The 11473-nt window shown below is 44.1% G+C and overlaps 1 protein-coding gene across 1 annotated transcript in view; it reads left to right on the top strand.

The window, feature by feature from the left end:
* Window positions 1-7055: 7055 nt before the first annotated feature.
* The window catches only part of crispld1a (cysteine-rich secretory protein LCCL domain containing 1a), a 35297-nt gene continuing 30879 nt past the window's right edge, over window positions 7056-11473 (top strand). The window contains exons 1-2 of the mRNA XM_088322217.1: window positions 7056-7161; window positions 7249-7624. Coding sequence (XP_088178343.1) covers window positions 7349-7624 — 276 coding nt within the window. The 5' untranslated portion in view covers window positions 7056-7161; window positions 7249-7348. The remainder of the gene's footprint in view (window positions 7162-7248; window positions 7625-11473) is intronic.

Genomic DNA, 11473 nt, shown 5'->3' with positions numbered 1-11473 from the left:
CCCCCAGCTCCATCGACACATGTGCTCTCCAGCCTGGATATGCTTTCCTCTCACGCTCGCCCGGGTTTTGTTTCAGGGAGTTGTGACCCCATTCCTACCAGAGCATTATTTACAGAGCAATGAAGCAGATAAGGCACAAAGTTGTTGTGTCTGGCAAGGGAAAGGATTTTCTGCGAGGTTCACGGGGTTCAGAAGGAGGGAGGGGGGGTGCAGGGGGCCGGAGAACGAAATAACTCCGTGCAGTGAGATAAACAAAACATTTTGAGTTAATGATGCCATCGAATAGTGAACACGATTTGTTTTTCGGCACTTTGGCTGAAGACAAAAAAGAGGGACCTCTGTAGTGTCGAGCCCCTGACTTCTCAAATGGGGGCACGCAAGAGGTAAGATCCCAGACCCAGTACCCTAATCCTCTGGTACTGCAAAAAAACTTTAATTATGTATCAATAAACTATTATACATAGAAAAACAACCAATATGGTTATTTAGCTATCCATCTAGCTATCTATCTACCCAATTACTTACCTCCTTGACAACCTGCCTACCTACCTATCTGCCTCCTTGATACCCTATCTACCTTCTTGACAGCCTACCTACCTACGTACTTGACAACCTATCTACCCACCTACCGACTTTACAACCTACTTACGTTCTTGACAACCTACATACCTACCTACATTCTTGACACATACCTACCTAAGTTCTTGACACCTACCTACCTACCTACCTACCTACCTACCTACCTACCTACCTACCCAACTATGTTCTTGACACCTACCTTTTTGACAACCTACCTACCAAACTTCTTGACACCTACCTACCTACCTACCTAGGTTATTGACACCTACCTACCTACCTACCTACCAACCTACCAACCTACCCAACTATGTTCTTGACACCTACCTTCTTGACAACCTACCTACCTAACTTCTTGACACCTACCTACCTACCTAGGTTATTGACACCTACCTGCCTAACTACGTTCTTGACACCTACCTAAATACCGACCTACTTACCTACCTACCTAGGTTCTTGACACCTACCTACCTACCTACGTTCTTGACACCCACCTACCTACAGTCTTGACACCTACCTACCTACCTACCCATCTATGTTCTTGACACCTACCTACTTGACAACCAACCTACCTACGTTCTTGACACCTACCTACCTACCTACCTACGTTATTGAAACCTACATACCTACCTAACTACATTCATGATACCTACCTACCTAACTACGTTCTTGACACCTACCCACCTACCATCCTATGTTCTTGACACCTACCTACCTACTTACCTACCTTCTTGACAGCCTACTTACCTAGCTTCTCGACACCCTACCTAGATTCTCGACAACCTATCTGCCTACCTCCTTGACAACCTACCTAAATACATACCTTCTTGACAACCAACCAACCTAATTACCTACCTCACCTACCTAGTATTTTACTAACCTTTAGCCTGTCTTATTAGGGTTAAGAACCACCACCCTAACCTTTCCCAAACGCGTCCATTCCATGTAAAGTCATCATGCAGGCTAAGGTCCCGCGATTCCACCTACTGTTTCCACATGTGCCACAAGACAATAGACAAAACGCGCCTGTTTCCTTTATGAGACGGGAATTTGTCCACGTGTGTCCAAACGGGGTCTGGGGGAACCGCCGACGACAGTTCGGGGCCCGCGGAACTAACAGTGAGTCGGTTTGTGTCGGAATCCCCCCGAGAGAGGTCACCTGTGAACATTTAGGGGAAGGGGCCACTTTCGTTGCCCTGTTAAGCGGGTGTACAGCTGTTTTAGATAAGTATATTTCTCAACAGAGTCGACTACGGAGGAGAAGAAAACAATGTGAAATAATGCAAAGATTTGTTGCTAAGAATTGTGGGTAATTTAAAAGTACAGATAACGCGGTATCAATGTAACTGAACATAGCCACCTGACCCTAGTGTATTTATTATATTGTTCTCTAGTTCTGCCACACTTAACATATAGTGCAGAAGTCTGGGGCAATCATTACAAAAGTTCACTACAGCGCCTTTTAAATCCTCCAAAATCGAACCATACGCAGGGTAGGATATCGAGATCATACTCATATTTTATTCCTGCAGTCCAAATGATTAAAATGTCACGAGACCGGACCAGATCGGAGGCAGGAGGCAGGAAGGGTGAACTCATTCGCGTTAACGATCAGTTACTTTTATTAAGGAAATAAAAGTCGCCCAACACTCAGGGACAAAACAAAAACAGGCTTACAGGCAAACAGGAACTCAGACTGGGAATACTCACAAAACAGGCTTTTACTCAGAACGGGCAAGTACAGGTTTCCTCAAGTCAAACAGAACAGAATAATGCAAAGTAATGCAAAGAACCCGCAACCGGCAATCCCCAAAACCCGCCCTTAAGAAGCACACACGCAAATTAGAAAATCTGCTACAGCCGGTGCTAAGGGGGCGGGGCCAGCCACGGCGACCATGCTGGACATGACAAAAATTGATTTAAGGTCAACAAAAACACAGTGCCAGAAAACATCCAAAAATCATTCATTCGGAAAGAGGGAAATTATAACTTAATTATAACATAATCCCAAAGGTGAGAACCACCAGGAAAAGTATGTGTGTGTCTGTGTGTGGAGTCAAACTTTGGAACAATTTACAAGACGAGATCAAACAATGTCCAACTATTCACGTGTTCAAATTTAAATACAAAAAAACATTCCTGGCAGAATACAGAGATGAAAAAAATGGGATAGGAATGAGATTGGAAATACTGGGTTTAAAACTATGGTTAACTTGTTGTTATTGTTGCTATTATTATATCAGAACTGTTATTATAAATATTATGTTTATTTTTATTGTTATTATCATTGGTGTCGCGGTGATATTTGGTAACTAGTGGCATTATGACGTTGAGGGATGGGTACTACGAAGATTAGTGCATAAAATATGTGACTATTGTTATTATTATAATTATTGATATCCGACCTATGTAATATGTACATCCGTTAGACTTTGTTATATTAGACACAAAAGAGGAGCTATCTGTAAGTGGTCAATAATGACGAATGAATAAACCAATGAATGAATGAATGAATGAATGAAATAATATAAACATCCACCCATAAATACAATCTAATTCAAGTAAACTTCACATAAAAAGCAAACAAAATCCTCAATTTGCCGAGCACACACAAACATAGTGTTTATGGGAGTGAAAATGGTTTATTAGATTAATAGGAAGCTAACTACCTAGCTACCTACCTACATACCTTCCTACCTACCTACCTGACAACCTACCTTATATACTGTACATAATAATAATAATAATACTTAAGGAATCCAGCACCACTCATCATAAAAGGAGACCGTGTAAAGAGAGTCCACTCTTTCAAATTTCTGGGTGTGCACATCTCCGACGACCTCTCCTGGTCTGCAAACACCAGAGCGGTGGTAGGGAAGGCCCAGCAGCGACTGCATTTCCTGAGAGTGCTCAGGAAAAATCATCTGAAACAGCAGCTGCAGGTGTCCTTTTACAAAGCCACAGTGGAGAGCATTCTAACATACTGCATTACGGTGTGGTATGCCGGGTGCACAGCAGCAGATAGGAAAACGCTCCAGAGGGTCATCAAAACAGCCCAGAAAATCGTCGGTTGCTCTCTGCCCAGTCTGGAGGACATTGCCTGCTCTCGCTACCTCAGCAGAGCAGAAAACATCATCGAGGACTTTTCTCACCACCTCTTTGACCCGCTGCCTTCCGGCAAGCGCTACAGGTCACACAAAACAAAAACAAAACAGACTCAGAGACAGTTTCTTCCCCAGAGCCATTACCACCCTTAACACACACCGCACAAAAAACGGAAAACTCTTGCAAACACACTACCTCATACGAAGGTAAAATGGTACTCATGTCTATGTTTCTTGCACAATGTTGACTGCGCTATGTTTACTGCTCACCTTGCACAATGTTGACTATTTTTTTGCACTATGTTGACTATTTTTGCAGCAAATGCATATTGCACAAACCCTTACGATACCAACTGTATGTAACATCCTACACGCCGTCATTCCTTTGTGTAAATATTGCGTAAATTACAACTCTAACCTTATCCTCCTCGTTTTATAACCTTATCTTCTCTGTTCCTTTATCTTCTTGGTTTCTTTACCTCACTGTGAATGTGTGAAACTGGAGTGACATGCCCAATTTCGTTGTCACAATATGTTAACCCATTTGGTAACAATGACAATAAAGCTATGTTCGTAGATTCAAGGGAGTCAGGTGAAGCTGTGTCTCACCTGTCTCACCTGCCATCAAGGAATATATAAAAGTAAAAATATATTAAACGGATATATTTATTCAATAGTAAAGTTCTTTCTCATTTGATTTGGTATTTTTTTTATTTTGTTTTTCAAAATTTCTGATTTGTAGAATTACATTATGAATATTACAAATACAATTAGTATGTAAGGTGGTACTGTGTCAAGTATCTGCACGGAAATTCTCTTGCCTCATGGCAGAGGGCGATAGTGAGACCAAGGATTCTGATTTGCCGCACAACACGTCTCCAAAAGATAGAATTGGTGATTTTACTAGCACGCTAACAGCTAATTGCAATATGCAAGTCGAGTCACTTTATTAGAGTAGCCTAAGGGTCGGGAACCTAAGGCTCGCCAGCTATTTATGGCTCTTTTCATGCGTACACAAGCCTCAGAGATAAAATACTAAGTGAACAGTTTTAATGCATAGTGTTAGATGCGTGGATATCCGGAGCAAGGGTAATAGCAAGAACCGTTCGGTCTAGTACAGGGCTGTCAAACTCATTTTAACTCGGGGGCTACACGATAGAACTGAACCCGGAAGCGGATCTTCCGTGGCGAGCGATAGCGGTGTCGGAAACGGAAAAACGAGTCAGTAGCCGGGACAGGAGAGCAAAAACGTGGTCGGGAGCGAGTCGTAAGCCAGGAAAGGAGAATAGACGGGGTCGGGAACAAAAAAAGGTCGAAAGCCGGGACGGGAGAGTAGACGTGGTCAGGATCAAAAACGGGTCGAAGCCGGGGGACAGACGCGAGCAAAAAGCAGGTGGGAGTCAGGGTCGAAAAAGGCTTGCCAAGTGTTAACTGAGGTTCGCAGACGGACTGACAAAAGGGCAGGGATAGGAGTGGGTCTGTTTTCTTTTTTGGAATAGCCTTGATGTGTTGTACTTAGGGTGTAATCGTCCATTTAGAATCAATTTGTTTATCAATTATTATAATTGTCCAGTCATTTGTTTGTACATAGTGTAGCTATTCCAGGCTTATTGTAAGATATTTTCCATAAAGTTGGGCCTCAGGAAAAAAGTCAAAACTATGAAATGAAACTGAAAAAACAAGCTCCCCCCAAAACACCCAAAATATATGTTTCTTTCATATTCTCGTGTTACAGAATTGTGTTTCTCAACTTGTGGGTCGGATCTCAAAAGTGGGTTGTGGACTCGTTTCAGTCTTTGCCCTGGCAAAATATTGCAAAGAAATGAATAAAAATATTAAAAGTATTTAACAGTATATTGTAATAATTCCCTGCACTCATTTTTTTTTTCTCCAAGATGGCAACGCGTCTATACGCAGCGGCTTCACGTGTCTCTCTTTTTTTTTTTTTTTTTTCTATTTTACACCACAGAAAAAGACCGATAACTTAGGTCGAGCACAAGATATGGATTTCAACATCTTGAAGACAAAGCCACTGAAGTGAAGCTGTCAGGAACCAGAACAGGATTAGAACCCAAGCGCGTGACGTTTCTCACACAAGCCTTTTATTTTACGGGAAATGGGGAGTCATGCCCGTTAGGCAGCGGTCTGGCGTGGAAAGACAGGAAGCCAGAGACCGACGAGATCGATTCCAATTGCCCGAGTTGATATCGGACAGATGGGTCGATACTGGACAGGACAGACAGGATAGATAATGAATCACAATATCAAAAATAAACAGGAGAAACTAGACGGGAACAAAAACTGGAGAAAATAACAACAGCACAACAACAGGACAACAACAGACGGAAAGAAAACTGGAACCCAAAATCAAACGGGACAAAAATAAACGGGAACAATACCGGACTGGAAATATCAACAAGAAAACACGACCGAGTCAGAACCCACGTCTGGAGGGGCAAAAGTTCATTTGACGGGCTGACAAAGGAAGCAAGAGAGTGCTGAGCTTAATATAGACAGAAAGCCAAACTTTCAACAAGCCGCAGCTGGCGCCACACGGGCGGGAACAATTGGGCAACATGGCAACCGTGACACACACGGGCGCGGCCAATTGAGCGCCATGGCAACCATGACTGAAGCGTTTTGCATTTCATTAAAGTAAGGAATTTTGACCTTTTGTACTCGCCGATGCCATCTTCTGGCTTGTGTCATCATTGCAGCATCTGTCAAGCTCTTTTTGTTGCACGTGCAGGTATGTGCAGTTTAGGTAGTAACCCTACCCAACCCTGATTAAAAGGAATATGATTACTTGAAGCAGTTTTGGTTTTGGGATGTTTGGACCCGTTCTAAGGGATGAGAAGGGCACCCGTATGATGCGGCAGGGGTAAACCAGTGAAAGCTGTCGGGCCCTGCTGTTCATCTTGGGTGCCGAGGTGCTTAACTTGTTTGGGTGTTTGGGCATTTGGGTTGGATATGGTCCAAAAAATTTGTCTGTGTTTTTTTGCTATTTTTTCCCTTTTTTATTTTCTTTTTTATTGTATGTGTTTGTCTTGCTGTCGGTCACCCCTCTTGAGGGATATGACCAAGGTAGATGGATAGTTTTGGTTCAAACTGCAAGATCTTTCAATTCAAGGGCTTAGAGAAGTGGATTTTTTTCTTGATTTAGGAGAATGGATGGATCCTCAAGACAGCCCAGTTGAGAACCACTGTTCCAGTGCAATAACCCTCTTAAACGGCGTACAATACAGGAGAAGTTTCAACCGAGAGAGCCTGGGCCGGCCTCTTTGGCAGCAAGCTAAAGAGGCGTGGCCAGATGCAGCAGCATGACGGGGAGCTGCTGTGTGGAGGATAAAATGTTGCTAAGCGATTTTTGTGGAGGCTTTGGTGCAAAAAACCTCCAAGGCTCAAGAAAGTGAAGCAAAGAGCAACCCTCTTGCATGCTCGTCCGAGTTTCATCCGAGGACATTTCCAGAATCCATTGAAGGTAAATAGAACTATGGATCATGGAGAGATTGTTAGAAGTTTTGCAAACTTCAACTGTTTTGCTCCGGTGTTTATTTCTCCATTCCAGGTGGTATAATCCAATGCTGAGGAGGACATCTGATATCTAACCCCACATCGTCCATCCCGTTTGGAATTTTCCAGAACTTTCACTTCTAAACTGAAAAAAAATGAGAACAGTGTCACCATATGACCCAAAAGGGTCAACCCTGCTGCTTCTCTTGCTGCTATCGCTCGCCCGGAGGGTGGGTTCCATGGCGATGCATCCAAACTCTACCGGCTGGGAGAAGATGCTGGACAAGTACCTGGACGAGGATGGAGAGTGGTGGGAGGCCAAGCAGAGGGGGAGGAGGGCCATCACAGACAGTGACGCCCAGCAAATATTGGATCTGCACAACAAGCTGCGGGGGCAAGTGTACCCCCAAGCTTCCAACATGGAGTACATGGTGAGTGAACGATGTCATTGCCTTCCTCTCCATTCTCTTTATTTGTGGAAGTGATATGAGGAGATTCAAGCAGTGCTTCGCTGCTGTTTTCTTTAGGGTTGGACTAATCGAGTTAAATATGTTCTGAGACTAATTCTTAGAAGACAAGCCATGGTTACCCGGACAGTTTTGTCAAGAAAAATCTAATCCTTTGTCTGTGTTCTTTTGTCCATATTAATATATTCCCTTGTTTGGCAAGTCTCAGAAATGGCTTTTTCTTAACCACTGCCGCATCCAGGAGTTGCCTCTTCACTATAAATGTTGATACTAGTGTTTCGCGGGGACGGTTGAGGACCTATTAGGCGTCCATTTCTCAAACTGGAGACTCTAATGAACTGTCTTTTTGCTTGGTTTTTCTCCCACATCTTACTACTTCGGTTAGAGCCTGTTCTCTGGAGGGAGTAGTACACACTGTTGGAGGAGATCTTCAGTTTCTTGGGCATTGCATGCACGGGATGGCCTTTATTTCTGAGAAAAATAATGGACTCATGTAAGTTCGCTTTTCCTAGCCGTTCTGAAAGTTGAATCCCACGACTAACTCAATGGAAGGTCAGTTTTATATAGTAGCTTCTCCAACCGGCTAAATTCTTAACATAATTGCATAAGAGTTTTCTGGTTAACCATGAGCCTTCTACTATGGGAATAATGGAGTCATTTACCATGTTAACAGTATATGGGATGTATTTCATGTTGTCTTCATAAAAAAAAAAGTGTTTTTCCTTAAAAAACAAGGACATTTCTAAGTAAACCCCGAACCTTTCAACAGTCGTGTACATGGTTGGTTGGTTGGTTGGATGGATCCCTTCACCACTAGGGTCGTGGTGTGTCTTGGGCAAGAACAGTCTGGTGGCGTCTATCTCTCTCCAGGCCAACATATGTTGCTATGCAGAAAAGCACAGGAAGAATACCTGTTGCGCGTTATGTCTGATATTGTGGTAAACCTTTAACCAAAACAGTCTAATATACGTGACTGACTCCATTTCTCAAACTAGAGTCTCTAATGTACTCTCTTCTTGCTTGGTTTTACTCCCACTTCTCTTTCTACGTCGGTTAGAGCCTGTTTGTGCTGTTCTCTGGAGGGAGTAGTACACACTGTTCAGATTCAGATTCAGATTCAGATCTACTTTATTGTCATTCTAGTACACGTGTATACAGAACGAAATGTCGATGGATCTGACTCCCACAGTTTCCCTCAGTGTCCTTCAGTGTACAGATATAAATAAAGCTGTATTGTGTTATTTACCATAGTGCCGATAGTGCAAGAAGAGACGCTAACCAGATGTGCAAGATGGGCAGTCAGGTTAACAAGTCAGGTACACAGTACCGTTATATTGTAAACAATAACACTGTAAGTAATAACACTGTAAGTAACAATAGTGCAGAGATCAAATGTGCAAGGAGTGGCAAGCTATAAAAAAACTGCCACTAGTGCAAAAGTCAAATTAGCAGCCGTTTAGATTTTAGTTAACTATATGTTAGATTGACCATTTAACAGTCTAATGGCCAGGGGGACTAGACTATTGCGGAGCCTGGTGGTCCTGCACCGCACACTGCAGTACCTCTTCCCAGAGGCTAGCAGAGTGAATAGTCCATGATGGGGGTGAGAGGGGTCCCCGGTAATGTTCTTAGCATGGGATAAGCAGCGCTTCTGGCCAATGTCCTGAATGGAGGGAAGTGTAGTCCCGATTATTTTCTCCGCTGTCCTCGTTACCCTCCTCACACTACCCCAGTCGGTAGCGCTGCAGCCTCCACACCACACAGAGATACAGCTGGTCAGGATACTCTCTATGGTGCCCCTGTAGAATGTGATGAGGGATGGTGGGGGCAGGTGGGCTCTCCTCATCCTCCGCAGGAAGTACAGGCGCTGCTGTGCCCTCTTAACCAGAGATGCAGTGTTCACGGACCAGGTGAGTTTGTTTGTGATGTGCACCCCTAGGAACTTGATACTGCTGACAACCTCCACAGCCTTGTTGTTGATGCAAAGTGGGGCATGGTTGGGCTGGTTTTTCCTAAAGTCGACAATGATCTCTTTAGTCTTGTCAACATTCAGGACCAGGCTGTTGTCCTTGCACCAGCCCACCATCTGCTCCACTTCCTCTCTGTAGGCCAGGTCGTTGTCATCCCTGATGAGGCCCACCACCGTTGTGTCGTCAGCATACTTCACGATGTGGTTTGTGGCGGACCTAGGGGCGCAGTCGTGTGTCATCAAGGTGAACAGCAAGGGGCTTAGGACGCAGCCTTGGGGGGAGCCCGTGCTGAGGTAGATGACATCTGAACTGTTCTGACCTATCCGCACAGATTGGGGTCTGTCACAGAGGAAGTCCAGCAGCCAGTTCCGCAGGGGGGTGTTGAAACCCAGAAGCCCCATTTTGTCTACCAGATGTTGTGGGATGATGGTGTTGAATGCTGAACTGAAGTCCAGGAACAGCATCCGCACATGGGTGTTCTTCTCCTCTAGGTGTGTCAGGCTCAGGTGAAGCGCAGAGGAGATGGCATCCCTGGTGGAGCGGTTTGTCCTGTAGGCAAACTGAAAGGGGTCGAATGAAGAGGGGAGACTGGAGGTGATGTGCTCTTTAACCAGTCTCTCGAAGCACTTCATTATGATAGGAGTCAGTGCAACGGGCCGGTAATCGTTGAGTGATAAGATCTGGGTTTTCTTTGGCACTGGGATGATGTTGGCAAATTTGAAGCATGATGGTACTTTGGCTTGGTCTAGCGAGGTGTTGAAAATGTCTGTTAGTACACAAGCCAGCTGATCGGCGCACTCCCTAAGTACCCGCCCCGGAATGTTGTCCGGGCCTGGAGCCTTCCTTGTGTTGACCCTTCTCAGGGTCTTCCTCACGTCAGATGAGTCCAGGTGGAGTGCTCTTTCGTCCTGATTTGGAGCCGCTTTCACTGCAGGGGTGCTGTTTTGTGAAGGAGATCTTCAGTTTCTTAGGCATTTCTAGCATGGGATAGCCTTCGTTTCTTGGAAAAATAATGGACTCGTGAAATATCTCTTTTTCGAGTCGTTCAGAAAGTTGAGTCACACGACTAACTCAAAATAAGGTCGGTTTTATATAGTAGCTTCTCCAACCGGCTAAATTCGTAACATAATTGCATATATTTTCTGGTTAACCATCTATTTTTGCCAAGAAACACTGCGGAGGCCAGGAGAGGGGTTCTATTTCGACAAAAGTAGTGCTTTGGCCAACCTACTAGGAAACACTGTGCAAGCAAGTTTCGGGGTTTGATTTAGACACATAATGCTCTGCTACCCCAACTAAAGCTTTGGCACCCCATTTTAAAGTTAGGTTGTAGAACCCATTTCTGTGGTTTCAATCAGTGCTTTGTAACCATCTCTTGACCAATGTTCCCTCTAAACTGCGTGTGTGCACAATTGCGCACTACCCAGAGCTTTTCCGCGCACAAGAAAATCGAGCCGGCTCACAAAAATCAGGGCTCAAAATTGATAATAAGAAGCCAATTAAGTCAAAGTTACAGTGCATGAAGGTAGAAATACAAGGGTTCCCCTGACGCTGTGTTCTAAATGCGGTGTTTGGAAGTCAAGGTCGAAGTAGAACGAAGTTGAGTAAAGTCAGGAGAGTTTTTGGAGAACCGGCTTCTTCGGCTCAGCTCACTAAGGGGAACCGGCTCTTTCGGGTCCCAAACGGCTCTTCAGGTTGTTTTTACTTCTTTAATCCCTACACGACCAAATAGTATGTAAAATTGTGCACAAAATGACTTAAAGGAAGGGGGGAATAGAACAAAAAAGAAAAAAATACCAAAATGAAAAAGGAGTGAAAAGCTGAGAAAAAAACGAAACAGAAG

Source organism: Urocampus carinirostris, chromosome 18, assembly GCF_059441175.1.
Source record: "Urocampus carinirostris isolate Australia breed hairy pipefish chromosome 18, RoL_Ucar_1.0, whole genome shotgun sequence".
Lineage (NCBI taxonomy): Eukaryota > Metazoa > Chordata > Actinopteri > Syngnathiformes > Syngnathidae > Urocampus > Urocampus carinirostris.
Note: the sequence above shows the minus strand (reverse complement) of the source record. Positions and strands in the feature narration are given on the sequence as shown.